The 16,625-nt window shown below is 44.5% G+C and overlaps 2 protein-coding genes across 10 annotated transcripts in view; one reads left to right on the top strand and one right to left on the bottom strand.

The window, feature by feature from the left end:
• Positions 1-9,506, top strand: part of syne1b (spectrin repeat containing, nuclear envelope 1b) — a 103,114-nt gene extending 93,608 nt beyond the window's left edge. For 8 of the 9 annotated variants that reach the window (XM_048974389.1, XM_048974385.1, XM_048974381.1 and 5 more), the window contains 10 exons: positions 274-598; positions 851-993; positions 2,403-2,529; positions 2,904-3,115; positions 3,363-3,563; positions 4,711-4,839; positions 5,116-5,328; positions 5,804-5,896; positions 6,922-6,980; positions 8,724-9,506. In XM_048974389.1, coding sequence (XP_048830346.1) covers positions 274-598; positions 851-993; positions 2,403-2,529; positions 2,904-3,115; positions 3,363-3,563; positions 4,711-4,839; positions 5,116-5,328; positions 5,804-5,896; positions 6,922-6,980; positions 8,724-8,967 — 1,746 coding nt within the window. In that variant the 3' untranslated portion in view covers positions 8,968-9,506. The remainder of the gene's footprint in view (positions 1-273; positions 599-850; positions 994-2,402; positions 2,530-2,903; positions 3,116-3,362; positions 3,564-4,710; positions 4,840-5,115; positions 5,329-5,803; positions 5,897-6,921; positions 6,981-8,723) is intronic. The other variant, XM_048974388.1, reaches the window with a different exon arrangement.
• A 315-nt stretch (positions 9,507-9,821) lies between these two features.
• On the bottom strand, positions 9,822-15,681 carry esr1 (estrogen receptor 1). Its single transcript, XM_048974391.1, has 8 exons — positions 15,248-15,681; positions 14,114-14,304; positions 13,701-13,820; positions 13,128-13,466; positions 12,305-12,443; positions 11,753-11,886; positions 11,375-11,558; positions 9,822-10,784 (listed from the first exon to the last, which is right to left on the bottom strand). The coding sequence occupies exons 1-8, from the start codon at positions 15,679-15,681 to the stop codon at positions 10,598-10,600; spliced, it is 1,728 nt and encodes a 575-aa protein (XP_048830348.1). The 3' UTR covers positions 9,822-10,597.
• Positions 15,682-16,625: the final 944 nt, after the last annotated feature.

Genomic DNA, 16,625 nt, shown 5'->3' on the forward strand with positions numbered 1-16,625 from the left:
ACATACGGCTTTCAGCATCTCGTTTACCGAAAACTGCCAATTCAGTCCAACACTAATCGCAAATGCACCACAAGCTGATGTACTTAGCTATTGTTTGACTGCTATTTTTGCTGATTTTTACAGATTAAATACAATAGGTTATAGAGAGTTGGCATCAGGTTGTGTTTATCTAGATTTTTGCGTTGCTGAGTAGGTGGAGCAGAATTCCATGTTAAGGTGCAGTTAGCAGTGCTTTGGTGAGCAGTGTTGGTTCTGTCTCCCTGTGCCCTGCAGCTGCTTGCAGACGACCACGACATCTCTGACCGAGAGCTCGACCTGGACGACGGGGGCGACCTGTCCAGCCAGCCCTGGACAGACAGCATGCCGTCCCCCGTGCCGTCATCCAGCCGCTCTGCCTCCATCCCAGTGCCCCTGCGGGCCGAGCGCTCAGGCCAGGACACACCGGCCAGCGTCGACTCCATCCCTCTGGAGTGGGACCACGACTACGACCTGAGCCGCAGCCTGGAGGCGGCCGGGACCCAGGCGCCAGCATCGGACCTAAGGGTGCAGCTCCCGGAAGAGGACTTCGGCCTCCTGGGGGCAGCGTCGGGCCTGTCCAGTCAGTTATCTCTGTCTTTCTGTCAAAAAACCTGCTGTGTTTCCTGGCAGGAGGTCCTTAGCCCAGTTCATGCTACATTCTATGCTGTGTCTGCAGGATGCATTGGGGGGGGGGTTGAGGTCTTAGTTCACTTATGTCTTTGGGTTGGCCCTCTATCTGTCTGTCTGTATGTTAGTGAACATTCTGACATAGTTACACCTTTCTTGTGTGGAATGTGAGCGTAACCGAACCTCCCCCCCTCCCCCCGGGCAGGTGAGGCCGGCTCCCTGGAGACACACATTCGGAAGCTGGATAAGGCTCTGGACACCAGCCGCTTCCACCTGCAGCAGACGGAGAACATCATCCGGAGCCGGACGCCTACCGGCCCCGAGCTGGACACCATGTACATGGGCTATGTGAGTGTAGGCTAGGGCGCTGTTACAAACGTACTGCAGACCTCCTTTGCCATTTGACATTAAATGGTCTTTAAATTCTCTTGAAATGGTTATCAAATGGGTTTTCATGTATGACCCAGAGACAGGGACTCGCGAGTCGCACTCCAGTTGCTCTTAAATTGACTTCCGATTCGACTTGCAACTCATTACTTTTGGACTCAGACTTGACTCTGACTCGTTAATAGCGACTCTTGAACAATAGGAGTCTTTACACATGCGAAGCATTGAGTGTGCAACACTCCCCAAACCAACACTCCCCAAGGCGTTAAACACATCACAATGTGCAGCCATGCACAGGGCAAAGAAAATGGAGCCAGAGAAGCGTGATGTCAGGTGATATCAACAAACAACACGCTTTTTCTGTTTTGCCAGTAGTTCAGATTGTGGACCAGATCTGACAAAGCGCGGGATATTCTGAGTGTTATTCTAAGTTTAATTTTACATTAGAAGGCACTGCTTAGAAATAGGTGTTGCATAACTTTTGTCATAAATTATATGTACATTGTGTTGTTATACAGTGCCATAAATCTGATAATTTAACAGATATGTCCCAAAAACACCTTTTCGTTCCTGACATACCCTTCCAAGTCAGGCTGTATTTTCTTACATCTTAAAAGTTCCCCCACTTCTTCATTCATTATTCGGAGTTCCGTCAAGTAAAAACATAACGCCAGCAAATAATTATATGGAACAGAAATATCACTGACTGCTCTTCTGTAACTGAAAGAGCAGCAGGGCAGCACGCATTAATTTAACTTCTTAACATAGAGTTTGTGGTATTACTTGCATAATCATTTATTTAATTGCTGTCACACATGAGCTGTGAGATAAATTGATTTTATCAATTAATTGGAGTTTTTGCTTTACGATGTATAAAAATGAAAATTGCGATTTACTTTAACATGGATTTACTTCAGCAGCACGACAAATGGACTCTTGGTTACACTCATTCATTAGCCAATTACATCACTTTAACATAGTCCGGCAGGGTCTGGCTCCTACATAGTGGAGTTTGGAGCCTCTTTGGGCTGTTTTTTTTAACTGTTCACACTAATTAACGTTTATCTGTTCTCCTTCGTGGATGCCTTCATCATAATGTTTTTTTGAGAAAGTATTACTTTTGAAATCTACCTTAGAAATGTGCTTTAGTATAAGACAGCTCACCACATGTGTGTGCACGTGTGTGTGTGTGTGTGTGTGTGTGCGTGCGTGTGTGTGCGCAGTACGCTGTAACGCAGTGCACTGCATGTATACTGTGTTGGGACTCCGTGACCCAGTTCTCTGGGATTGGCCAGCTGAGATGATGTCACTGTTGCTGAGGCAGTAACTATGGCAACCCCATGACCTCCCGTCCCCACCTTCTTCCTCAGATGCGTCTCCTGGGTGAGTGCCGGAGTAGCATAGACACCGTTAAGAGGGTCGGGTTTGAGCTGAAGGAAGAGGGCGACAAACACTCTGGGCTTTTCAACCCCAACAGCGCGGAGACCCAGACCTCTGGTGAGTGACTTTTCAAAAGACACTGTCAGGTGACGACACACATGCCCCAACCCCTCCAGCTTGTTCCATTAATGATTAAGCATAAAAAAGCCATTACTAGTGAAGTGATGTCCATCTTCAATACTGGTTACCCGAGGGCAGGGTGTACAAGCACTGTAGTCTGTGCAGCGCCAGGGCAAATAGCCCATGGGTCAAATGACGCTTCATGAACCGTTTGCTGTATTTTCTGACCCCACTAGATGGTGCTCTCAGTTCATAAAAGTGCTCATAAAAGCATGCCTCAAATCAAACCAAGAGCACTATCTAGAGGTCAAAAAATACAGCAAATGATTCATGAAGCTTCATTTGTCCATCACTTTGTATTTGTACCTCAGGCGTGATCGAGCGCTGGGAACTGATCCAGGCCCAAGCACTCAACAAGGAGCTGCGCATGAAGCAGAACCTGCAGCAGTGGCAGCAGTTCAAGTCGGACGTGGGCAACGTGTGGGTGTGGCTGAGCCGGGCAGTGGAGGAGCTGGAGCAGCTGCGCGGCCTGGACGTTGGCACGGACATCGACACCATTGAGCAGCGCATCAAGAAGTTCAAGGTGCGTGGGAGGTGGGGGAGCACTGTAGGGCTGAAGCCACTGCACCCCGCAGGGCGAAGATTTGGGTATTTGAGACATGTCCCCACTATTACCATGGGAGCACCATGTTTGTTTAGGGGGGCTGAGGGTTTTGGGTCCTACCAGTAGTGGGAGGAGGGGGTGCACTGCAAAATTTACTAAGGGGAACCCCACCCCCCGACTAACTCTCAGCGAAAAAACATGCTGGATTGCTATACTCTCCTTGCAGGAGCTGCACAAGGCCCTGGACCAGCGCAAAGCCATCATCCTGTCCATCAACCTGTGCAGTGCCGAGTTCCTGCAATCGGAAACAGACGAGGCCCTGGAGCTGCGGGGTCAGCTGAAGGAGATGAATGACCGGTGGGACCAGCTGGGTGCCTCACTGGAGGAGTGGCGAGGCCTGCTGCAGGATGCCCTCATGCAGTGCCAGGTAAGAGCACCCTGAGCCCCTCTGCATGACACCCTCATGCAGTGCCAGGTAACAGCACCCTGAGCCCCTCTAGAGGACGCCCTCATGCAGTGTCAGGTAACAGCACCCCGAGCCCCTCTGCAGGACAACCTCATGCAGTGCCAGGTAACAGCACCCCGAGCCCCTCTGCAGGGCACCCTCATGCAGTGCCAGGTAACAGCACCCCGAGCCCCTCTGCAGGACACCCTCATGCAGTGCCAGGTAACAGCACCCCAAGCCCCTCTGGGCCATATATGACAATGGCCACAAGGTGCACTGGCTCTTCACTCATACAGTGTAAAGGTACTGTCACAGGGGACTGCCATGTTGAATATTATACCCAGGGGCATGGGATGGGCATGGACACTCTGGCTGATTCAGGGGCCCAGCACTTAACAGGGGCCCTTGTCAAATCGGACGGGAGCCTGACATGACATTTTGTAATGGGGCCCAAAATTTATAGGTACCTGATTATACCTTGGCATCTGTCATTAAAATGGTCAAGTCACTTCAGATATTAAAGTGCGTAGGTGCAGTATGCCTTCATGCAGTGGTAAGTAACCCCCCAAACAACCCGCACCCCCCAATCCAACTTCAAACCCCTTTGGACTGTACACAGCAACAAGAACAGCAAGCAAAAAATGTGTTACCATGGCAGAGAGATTCTAATCCAGTGACCCAATGGCGAATCCAAGTCAAGAGTCAGGCATATTTGGAAAAATAAAACTTCTTCGAACCACGTATTCTTGTCAGTGACGTGGCATGAATTATCAGCAAACCAAATTCATGTGTCCATATGTAAATCAAAATTAGAACTAACTATGTATCGCAGTGCATTTAACAGAACATGATAACATGACGGATTTGACTGCTGTCTTCAAGCATCATAGATGCAGTGCTACACAGATACAGTGATACATAGGTACAGTGATTCATAGATGAAGCAATATATAGATACAGTGATATACAGATGCAGTGATACATAGATACAGTGATACGTAGATGGAACAATATATAGATACAGTGATACCTAGATGCAGTCATACATAGATACAGTGATACAAAGATACAGTGATACATAGATACAGTGATACATCAACAGATATGCATTTTTCCTCCTCTCATTCAGGATTTCCACGAGATGAGCCACGGCCTGCTACTCTGGCTGGAGAATATCGACCGCAGGAGGAACGAAATCGTCCCCATTGACTACAGCCAGGATGTCGAAGTGCTCCACGAGCATCACAGAAACCTCATGGTGTGTGCCTAGAAGCTGTCTGAAATTTTTTATTCTTCTCAAAATATACTCTGTCTATACTCCTCAAAATCTGAAGAACCCTTGAAAATCTGTCAAATATCTATAGCATTTAAAGACTATTCAAGTGTTAAGTTTAATATCACCTAAAGTAATGTGATGAAAGCCTCATGAGAAATTATTGTGTTTGTTCTAAACATAATTTGCATCCGAGTATAAATAGTGTTATAGAGAAAATAGGCTGACAAGCTAATTCCACATTAAAAATTGCATTTGCAGCAAATTCGCAGAGAGCTGCTGGATTCGCAGCTGAAAGTCGCCTCACTGCAGTACATGTCCAGGCAACTGCTTGTCAACTCCGAGGGCAGGGACTGTCTGGAGGCCAAAGAGAAGGTTCATGTAATTGGCAACCGGCTCAAACTGATCCTGAAGGAGGTGAACCGGGACATCCGAGGGCTGGAACGGACACTGGATATCACCAGCAGCCAGCAGGTTGGTCCTTCACACCTAGACCCACTTACCTAAACCTAGACTGGTGATGGTAACCAGTTCAAATCCTTGGGTCAGCAGAGCGATTTCACTATTGGGCTCTTGAGCATGCCCCTTAACCCCCTCAGCTGCTCCAGCGACTGTCAATTGGGTTGCCACCTTCCCCCTCAAAAATTTCTGGGCCTACCTGGCTCTCTATGATATATCCTGTTTATGTTGATTGGCAAATGAAGCTTCATGAACCATTTGCTGTATTTTTTGACACCACTAGATGGTGCTCTTGGTTTACTGAGGCATGCTTTGTGGCCTTTTATGACCAGAGACCACCATCCAGTGCAAATGATTACAGCATATGGTTCACCAAGCTTCATGTGCCCATCGCTATCATACAGTATTGTTAGCCTTTGAGGTTCACATACTGGTGCACAGCATCACTAGATTCGTGTCTCTTGCACACCTCCCCGTGCGGCTCTCGCAGGATCTCTCGTCGTGGTCATCAGCTGACGAGTTGGACACCTCCGGATCACTGAGTCCCGTGTCGGGGAGGAGCACGCCAAGCCGGAGGCGATCGGTAATGTTACTGTCAGCCATGCACCCCCCCCCCCCCCCAAACCTCCTTCCCGCAGTAGCTGGGCGGGAGGGGAGGGGGGGTCATCTGTGCCCCAAGTTAGCGTCCAAAGGCGACAGTGCCCCTTAAAACTTTTCCGATTGTGGCCAAAGTCACCCTGCCATAAGACAGTTCCTCTGCCCCCCCCCTCCACCCCCCGCCAAATTCCTACTCTCTGTTCCCATTCTGATCCACGCATGCTCCGCTGTCCCACCACCACTGTGCTTCTCCAGGGGGTGAGAAGACTGTTCCTCCCACCTTTCATTTCCGATTGCCCATATATTAAATTGATGAGTATAGTTTCCTTACAAAAATAGCTTTAATTAGGCCGAAGGAGCCTCCCATATCTTCCATGAAACCCTTCAGGTTGACTTTCTGTCGCCATGCCTTTGACATCCTCAAAGATTAAGGCACAAGGGACACTGGCTCTTCATGCTGAATAAACAGATGATCACAGAGTGCAGACACGTTCAGCATCTCACCTCAACTCTTATGTCACTAAAATGGCCAAATCACTCGATAATTTGGTTTAATTCAAAGAGAAATAGTAGTTATGACTGAAGTATATTATATATGGATTATGCAACTTTTTTATTTGTACAGTTGATTTAAAGGCTACAATTTAATTTAGAATAGAATTTTAATTGGTTTTTTTTTCTTTACATTTTCAATATTTTCTCAGCGTCTTCTATGCTTGCATTTATAAATGATCCCTGTGAAGTTTCTAAAATTGGACATTTTAAAAACATACAATGCTCGAAAACAAACATTGTGTATACTGATCATTACTTCTGATCCTTCCCATGAAAACTATTGGTCTGAATAGCCAGTTCCCTCGTTTCCATGGGTTACCGGTCTGTTGTCATCAGATTTTGTTGCTGCATGTGTTTTTTTTATTTTATTCAATTCTTTTTTCATTGGTAGCTTGCCGTTTTTTGGCTGGGACTGAACATTCTCTTTCTTTGCCCCTCCCTGTTCATTGCAAACAGCCACGGGGCAAATGTAGTCTGTCAAAGCCTGGACCCTCAGTCAGACGTCCACACCGCAGGTACCTCTCTCACGGTCTCTAGAACTCCCAGAAGATAATGGAATTTAGCGATGTGGAATCGGACCCACGGTGTTGCGTCTATGACGTAGCCTGTCCTGGCATTTGGGCCTAATCCCGTTTGCCTCAATTGCTGGCTGACAACTGTTATACCCAGATACATACACTGCATCAAAAGACGTTTTCACTTAAAATTTATGTTAATTACTATTACAGTACGTTACTATTGGGTAAAATGCAAAGATAGTTGCTTCTTAGAGTGGAATGTGTCATTCATCTAGGAATTCCATTATCTTCTACAATTCTAGATGCTACACAGATGTTAGGTGAAAAGTGACAAGATAATCAGCTAACTTTTATACTCCACAATGCTTCACGACAAGGGCTTTTTGCTAATAGTCCTTGGTTACTTTACGAGTCTATCGGGATGCGCGTATAACTACCAGAGTTTGTCCCTTTTCCATGGTAACAACAACCTTTTGCAGTGCTCCTCCGACCCCCTAGGTGGCAGTGTGGTCCCAATGTGTGGCTTCATCTCTTGCCAGTTCCCTCTCGTTAACTTTTCGCCAAACGAGCAGCCCGCGTGCCTGTGAGGCAGCTCTTTCTTCTCTCGCTAACGGCCTTCCCTTCCTGTTCATTTGTTTTTTATGGCTCTCACCTCTCAGGTTTCTGTGGTAATGGTTTGGGTGCACTTTGGTCACTGTCCAATAAACAGATTCCCAGGTTAGCTACAAGACTATGTATACTAAATACTATGTTTGCTAAATATGAAATTAATTTAAAACATTTTATATTTAGCAAACCGCCTTTAATTTGGAAAAAAAAAATGGAAGCAATATGTATGGACTTTTAGGAAAATCTGTTGTACCAATGATAATTGTCAAACATCAAATTTTTCTCCTATAAGCAAAGATCAGTTAACATTTCTGGGTTATATTTCATGTTTGCATCATTTGATGAAAGGAGTTAACATTTTCAGCAGGAATTAGAGTCACTTTTGAATTTTGAGATCTTTGGATTTTTTTTTTAAATATACAGCCATGAAGAAATAGCAATATTGAAACAAAAATAACCATTTCAGCTACGAACCTGCTTTTTGAAACATAGATACCTCTAATTGTCTGCATGCTTTTCCACTTTTAATACTGCATGACAAGGCTGGTCAGCTTGAGTGTTTCCGCCTAACTCGACATTGTATTCTTACAGCAGACATAGGGCTGGTTTCGCCCCAAAGGTCAAATACATCTCAGACACATTAGCATGTACTCCCCACTACTGATGAGGGAGGTCAAAAACACACACACACACACACACGGATTTGTAATTATATCTTTGTGGGAAATCTCCAGAAAACTCTAATCCGAACATGACGACCTTAACCCCTACCCAAGCCTAACCTTAACCATAAGTAGCCAAACTAAATACGAGAATTTTTAGTTTTTCGATTGCATTCACAGATCTTTGTGCGGGAAAATTGTAGCCCACAATGTCAAAATAACAGGTTTTTATCACACTGTGGGGAACATTTGGTCTCACACATCTACACACATAAATATTTAAATTAATTGTCAGTAAAGAACCTCAATATACTCGGTATACTCTATAACATAATCTTGTCATTCAACTTTCCAAAGTGGTCTACGGAATGAACATAAAACCTTTGTGGTTACTATACTTGAGGCCTAGCTAGCACATGTAGCATGCGGCTATCAGCTAGCTAGCTATGTCCTGACTGTGTCTGAACAGGTCTCCCAGAGGCGCTGGCTCCGCTTTCTCCCATTCTGAGGCTATGCCGGCGCCGCTGCCCCGGAGTCAGGACTTCCTGCGCCGTGTGCTGTGGGCCGCCCTGCCCCTCCAGCTACTGCTGCTGCTGCTCCTCGGCGCAGCCTGCCTGGTACCGGTCGCCCCCTACAGCTGCTCCTTCTCCAACGGCTTTGCCTCCTCCCTGCACTCCGTGCTTTACTACAGCAGCGGTCCACCGCCATCATAAGTGCCGAGGGGGGAGCGCCCCAGCATCTGCGGGGAAAAAACGGCCGATGCCGTCGTCTTTGTGCTCTGAGCTGCTGTTTAGTTTACGACGGCTGCCTCGAAGTGCGACTGGCTGCCCAGATCAGCCATAACGTAAGGACCTGCTGTATTATTCCGTATCAAAATGAATAATTTCTGGCGATGACTGTCCAAAAAAAAGCAAACATAGTATTAAAGTCTTCGAACACCAACGTCATCATTTGTAAAATAGCGTATGCCATCTTCTCATGTTTACTTTTTAGAATAGTTCTCTCTTTTTTTGGTTTTTAGCAGACATCTGTGATCTTGCTTAACTGAATGATTTGTAAAATACTGTTGAAATAGCCCATAATGCAGTTATTTTTTTACATGTACTTCTTAGCATGCGACAATAATCTTGGACATGAATGCAAACTATGTTTAGTGTGAAAGCCGTATTTTTACTTAAACTGTATCCGGACGTAAGACCAATAAGTTGTGTAATAATGTAAAAAAGAAATAAACTTATATATGACAAAGAAACCTATGGCTAAAACAATGTCTTTAGAGTTTTCTTGGTCACTAAATTTAACGGATACTTGAATGCACATACTTATTTTAAACATGCAAAAAAATTTATCTGTGTACTGTTTATGCTAAGGAATTACAGAGTATTTTCTAAACACTGCATACTGTATATCTACTGTTTAAAACTGTCCTGTGTGCTTTCGTTTTTTTTTAATTCTAATGTCTGATATGCACTAGATATAATCAGTTTCGCTGTTGAAGCTGCAGAATATGTGTTTGTCGGAACAAATAACACTGTAGACAAAAAAGACGACTAGTTGGTGTGTCAAGTGCAATGTTTAACTTTAATACGTTGAGTACTGTACACTTAAAAATCACCAAATGTTAAAACCTAAAACTGCACATAAGAGACATTTGAACAGACTTACCAATTTGCAGATTTGGAAGCAAGAAAATGTGACAGATTATTTTATTTGCTCAGTTTCACTCCAAAACCATAATTCTGCTCATTTTTTCTTAAGACACCAACTACGGACAAGGGGCAGCATCACAGGCATAAATTTAAAAAGCGATCTAGTTTGTGATATATGACAGCACAAAAAGGCGAACTTTATCAGCAAACCATACAGAGATGTAGTTTTTATTTGCTCTGGTAAACTTTACAATGTCAGTGAAAAACTTTTGTTTAAGACTTGGCACAACAAATCTTTAACATACAGGCAGAAAATTACTCTATAATGCACGTTGCTCAGCTGTGTTCTTTAAATCTCCACATTTTTGCCTCTTTCAATTTTAGGGATTATTGCTTATGAGAGAAGAAATTAACCCTTATGACACTAAAACCAGTAAGATGGCAGCTCCGTCATCATTGTTAGGCTTGTTTGCAAGTCTTCTGAAGTGCAAAAAAAGTGCTACTCAGTTCATCTATCAGGTCTGCAGAGATTTCAAAGGCATTCAGCAACTCCCGATAAGTCATTACACATTCAAAGATGCATGAACTCGCAGGAGAAATGCCTCCGATAACCAGCGAAGCAGACAGTCCACCCTTTTATACATGCAGTGTGGTACAACCTGCACAGCTGGTTGGATGAGCAGTGATAAATCGCTTATGACGGCACATTGAGGCTGCTCTGGAGGGGCAGGGACACGGGGGTTGCGTCCGGGGGCACCCTGGTCGGCTCAGCCCTACCTGGGGAACGAAGCCTGTGGGCATCCAGCATTTCCAGCAGCAGGTCATACAGGGGCACCATGTTCTTACGTTTCGCATTGTGCAGATGCTCCATGCCCTTGTTGCTATGGAGACGGGGTGGGCAGCAGGTGATGTGATTAAATGTTCTATCAGTACATTACACTCAAAAAATAATGTAGCTAATTTAGCTACAAAATAAAATTTATTTAAAGGAACTACATATTAAGTACTCTCATTTACATAAAATTGTTTCAACAGCGTATTGTTCTAGTAAAAGAAATAAAATTTTATAACCAAATAAAATCAATGATTATAAACCAAAGACAGTGCATTGATCACTGCGCATGAAATAAAAAATTAAAACATAAAAAAATGAATTATAATTACATATAATAATTAGATATTATAAGCAGACAGAAATTGCAACAGGCATACATCAAATCCGGGTTTTTAATGACTCCTGGAAACTTAATTGCAACTCATTAGATATTTCTTAACTTAGCTAATGCTTAATTACAAAGTTTTCTGTGTTTTAATGTGTTTATACAGCTGAATGTTTTCCAGACTAAGGGAAAGTACCTTGCCGAGCATACAGAGGTCCGCACTACACACTGCCGAAAAACAGGGAGGTCAGAGTGGGGTCCTCATAGACCCCAACTGTGTCTCCTCGCTCCCCGCTATGTCCTATACTCACCTTATGTGGCGAATGTGGGAGAGGAGAAGGAGGAGCCGCGCCTGTCTCCGGGCCTGGTGCTGATCCGGAGGACCTGACTTGCTGATGCAATAAATCAGCGTGTCCACGATCTTGTCCAGCACATACTGGACCGCAGAGCCGTCGTGGAGGCTCTCCACAGAGCTGGAGAGGTACGAGAAGGTGCCTGGAGAGTCACAGTAAGGGGGCAGCTCTGAGAAATCCTAGCTTTTATGTATAACATTCTCCAGAATCGGATTTATATTCGAAATATACCAATACTTACATCCTAGTACAGAACTGAGTGAATATATCTCCCTATTTCAATGCATTTTATCCATATGTTTCAGTAGTTTTCATGCAGTAGCTAAGACAGCTTACTCGAGTTAAACAGAATGATGGCTTTCAGACAGATGAACTCCTCCGTCTTCAGCTGAAGGGAGCGGAATCGGGAGACCATAGCGAGGAGCATGTCGAAGATCTCCGTCATCCCCTCCACACAACCCCCTTCGCTCCTGGTTGGAGGTGGAAGCACAGCAGCCTCTTAGTATCTTGGGAACTGATGGGGGCTTGACAATTAACCATAAATGTCCAAATAAATGTGTGTGTCACATTGTGTGTCTGCATGTAGCCTACGGTGGACTGGGGTCCCATCCAGGGTGTCCTCCTGCCTTGTGTCCTGCGATGGCTGGGATAGGCTGCAGTGCCCCCACCCTCCCCCTCCCCACAACCCTGACCAAGATCAGGAAGCTTGTTGAATTAATGGATGTTCGTTTCAGCAGCAGAGATATCAAATATACTGGGAGACCGTCCATGGAGGTATAAACTCACTGAGGTGTCAAAGTAGAACAAATGGAGTATGTGTCGTAAATGGTAGGGTAATGGCTCTAAACTCACACTCAAGGTTGTTCCCGTGGGATAGACTATCCCTACCTGTCTAGGATGAGATCCTGAGCGAAAATGAGCTTCCCGGGAGAGGGGACAGAGCGCCAGATGATTCCGATCATCAGCACCTCCAGCCAGGAGCTCTCCAGCAGCTGGACCTGGTCATGGATCGAGAGGTCCAGGAACCCTGCGGAGATAGGTGACAGCTGAGGAACGCCCAAAACACACACAGCTGCTGGATCCTGCGAAAACGGGTCATCGTTTAGCAACAGGCCGCACAACGGCCGCGTTTGGCATCTTTAAGACGTAAATAATCTCTGTGATATCCGTAATATTGTGAACTGTGAACTGAATGCTAGTCTGTTTAGAAAAAAATTGTTAGTAAATATTTTAATAGCTCCAGGATGGGGAGAGCAATTTCACCTTTGGGTTCCTGATCGTCTGCTAAATAAATAAAATATATCAAAATGGAAAAGTATTTTATTTTTATTATTATTATTATTATTTTGTTGTTGTTTCTGTTGTTATATATTAATATTTTTATTTGTTAAAACATATATAAAAATATATACATACAAATGTACATGTATACATTTATATGTATTATGTATTAATATATATATTTTTATCTATGCAATCAACTGGCCATGTGTGTGAATTACAATTTTAAAATGGAAAAACACTCTACAAATTGATTGCCCAAAAATGATACATAAAACACAATTTGCACGAAAGCCATGTTGCTGTTTGGTTACGGTATAAACAGTTTACTGGGAAAATTCCACTTTTTAGTGGACGAGAGCTATACTCATAGAAGAACTAATTAAGCTACAGTGTCATTGGTCTTCACTGGGCCATGTTGACCCTTTACCAGGTAATTTCTTGGCCCATGCAATCATGTGCACCAGCTCCTTGTCGGCCAGGTTGGTGAGCAGCGTCATCATGGCAACGTCCGTGTACGGGGGGCTGTGCTTCTGCCTGGTGCTCAGGGGAGGAGGCTCGGCATGCAGGAGCAGCAGGAGGAACTGCTCTGCAGGCATGCGCAGGCTGTGCTTCTGCCTATCAGGTCTTCGTTGGGGCGGAGCCTCTGATGGGAGGGGCGGGGCCACTCTTTGCTGGGAGTTCGGTTTGTAGCAGCACGGACTGGGGTGCCCCACGTCCAGGCATTTCTGCCGTAGCTGCCTCCTCCCTTGCCGCACCTTGCAAAGCCCTGTGAGGGGAAATGGTTAAGGATTTGTGAAAGAATGAAGACTGCCCCTTTAAACAACAAAAACACTAATTTTGCTACAGGCTGATTATTAAATTGTTTAGTCTGTTCATTCATTCCCAGGATTCGCATTTCCTGTTAATCTTGATTTTAAGAAAGTAAAAAAAAGACCTTGCTAACTTAATCACTTTGGGTATATTTTTTTAATTGAATTAGCCATTGCTGACGGCTACATACCGCCACCTTTCATCATGCCGACCTCGCAGCACTTTCTCAGGCGGCATGCCTGACAGTTCTTCCTGCGGTTCCGGTCAATGGTGCACTGGTTGGTCGCGGGGCACATGTAGTCGTTGTGACCTTAATGTTAACGCAGAATTCCCACTGAAATCCTTATATGACTGAATATAATTATTATTAAACCACCTTGCTACGAGGAAAGCAACAATGACGATGAAGGAAAGGAAGAAGGAGAAGATGAAGAAGAAGCAGGAGAGGAAGAAGACGATGAAGAAGGAGAAAAAGACACTGAAGAAGAAAAAGGAGAAGAAGAAGTAGAGGATTGTGATGATGATGATGATGATGATGATAAAGTATAGAAGTAGGAGAAGACAATGAAAAAGAGGAAGAAGATGAAGAAGATCAAGGGGCACCTTGAAGGCTTCTTTTGAAGAAGGCTTTGCAGCCCTCACAGGACCAGACTCCATAGTGGTATCCTGAGGCGTAATCACTGCACACAGCACAGTAGCGTGTCTCTGGCAGGGGATCTAGTGCCCCCTTTGGCTGGGGGGTGTCGGCAGAGAGCTTGTTCTGCACACACTGCCGACTGCTTGCCGTGTTGGACCTGTACAAAGATGGGAGTTTACTGTGTAACGTGAATAGTACAGCTTCTGTGTAAGGGTCCAAGAGATAAATGACCATTCAAATTCACACTTCCTACTAAACTAGACTACTCTAGATTAGTACTGATTTCTAGAATGTTAAACTACCTGGGAAAGCAAGAACAACTAACAGCAAGAAACTGGAGAAACTGGTGAAAATGGGAAAGCTATTGCTATAATCTATTTATAATTTTATTTTGTACAAACAAATATCGCTAAACGGGCTTTACAGTAATTCTGGAGTCCTGATGCGGAGCAAATGGATTATGCAATATGTTATGAAAAAAAATTTAAGCTACAGCAGCTGGAAGCAATTTTAAGTATGAGAAAAGTGCAAAGTGATTTAATTACTGGAGAACGTAGCAAGTTTCTAAATTCATTATGTAATATGTCCATCCATTAGTCAGAGATTCCCTGAAAAAATAATTTTATATTTTTGTATTTTATTTATTAGCCTATCCCTGTGATGCATTAACAGATAACTTTACATAACCTAGCTATTAATATATATGATTTTAATGCAAATAATTTTGCAAACCCGGTAAAGCGAACATGCTGAGGGAGGTAGACAGAAGGTGCTACTTCAGTCTCTACTGGAAAATGACATCCGTTCAGACTCTTGCAATTAATTTCCCATCATCCAAACGGCTGACGTAAAAACACTAATGGAAGTGAAGAAGCCACGTTTAGCTGCAGTCTTTAAAATGAATTTTATTTCATTCTAAGGTTTGCAGTTCGTTAATTGTTCTGTCAGACAAACCCTTTTTCACATTTCATCATATCAGTCTACAAAGCTGGTAAACCGTTGAAATATCTGGCTCCTGGTCCTTTAGGAACAGGAGCAATGTCTCTTGTGGAACCACTAGACTTCTGGCCAGTGCCCTAACCACTAAAGCTCCTCCTCACCTGCTGACCGACGAAGGGGTGCCTTCCCACAGCCGGTAGCTGCTCTGCTCGCCTCCCATGAGGCAGTGCCCCTGCTGGTTGGGAGGATGATGATGGATGAAGGAGGAGAGCTGCGGGCTGTTGGGTATGTAGACCAGGGAACTGGAGGACACGGTGTTCAGGGACTGCATGCTGGCATCCGAGCTGTATCCCAGGCTGTCGGAGGGGTCCGTCTGAAAGTCCAGGCTGCTGGGGTGGTATGTCGGGGCCGCAGAGACAGCGGGGGAGCCATACTCATGGCTGCAGTCCATATAGTCCTCCTCCAGGTACATGTTACCTCGAGCCCTCTCAGACAGAAGCCTGTCGGGGGAACAGCCAATCACCTCCCTCTCTCTGGCCTCTGTTCTCTGCAGCAACAGGACCCGGGCCGTCCTGCTGAGTACCGGCCTGGACATGATCACAGTAAAAACACAAATAATGTTTTTTTTGTGCTGTTCCTGGTTTGCAGTGATGCAGCTAAAAAAAACCCACAAAAGCTCCTCCTCCCGTCTTCTGAGAAGTGCCGGTTCTTTGAGGGGATCTTGTGTTCTTCTACCCCTGTGTGTCAATGGGGGACTTAGCTAAATCTCCCTCTTGTGGCTGCAAAGCTGTTTCTTAGCCTGCCTGTAACAAGCATTCAATGGAAGCCATTAGCAAATCAGAAGCTTGTTTTCTTCCCAAAAGGAGCGTAAGCTGTAGGTGTGCAGGCTGGGGCTCTATGCACTGGACTGTTCGGGTTCCTTCTTTGTATCGCTGGTCCAAGTTCTTCATGAGTATTTATCAGTAGATTTCAAAATCTATACCTGCTACACAGGCGCCCCAACAAGAAGTAGAAGATACCGGACTTCTGTGCAATTATATATAGATATTTATGTTTATATGCTTTTCATTTTTTCTGTGATTGATTATAATTAACATCTAATCTGAGCAGAAACATATTCAGTTGCATTAATAAGCATTGTTCAGGAAAACATAATGTGATAAAAAATGGTTACCTTGGGATTTGTAAAAAAATCATACAATGTGCCATCCAATAACCTGACCAAGCCGGCCTTCCTAGCCCTTGAAGCAATATCGTTGGACTGGCCTGAATCTAGATAAAAGGCTGTTAAGTCAATTCATTTCATTTTAATAGGTGTTTAATGGTCATGTGACATTAGATCACACCTAGTTTTCTTGTTTCCTCTTCAAACGAACCACAACACAAAAAATACTTTGCCATTAATATCACCATTGCTAGGATTTCTGGCCTGGTGCTGTGAAACACCCTTGAAATTTACAACAATTTTTTTTTACTAATTATTACATACCTCAATTTGAGCAGTTGTGCTGCTTATTAGAAGCAGGTGTGATCTGCAGC

This window comes from Brienomyrus brachyistius, chromosome 14, assembly GCF_023856365.1.
Source record: "Brienomyrus brachyistius isolate T26 chromosome 14, BBRACH_0.4, whole genome shotgun sequence".
Taxonomy (NCBI): Eukaryota; Metazoa; Chordata; class Actinopteri; order Osteoglossiformes; family Mormyridae; genus Brienomyrus; species Brienomyrus brachyistius.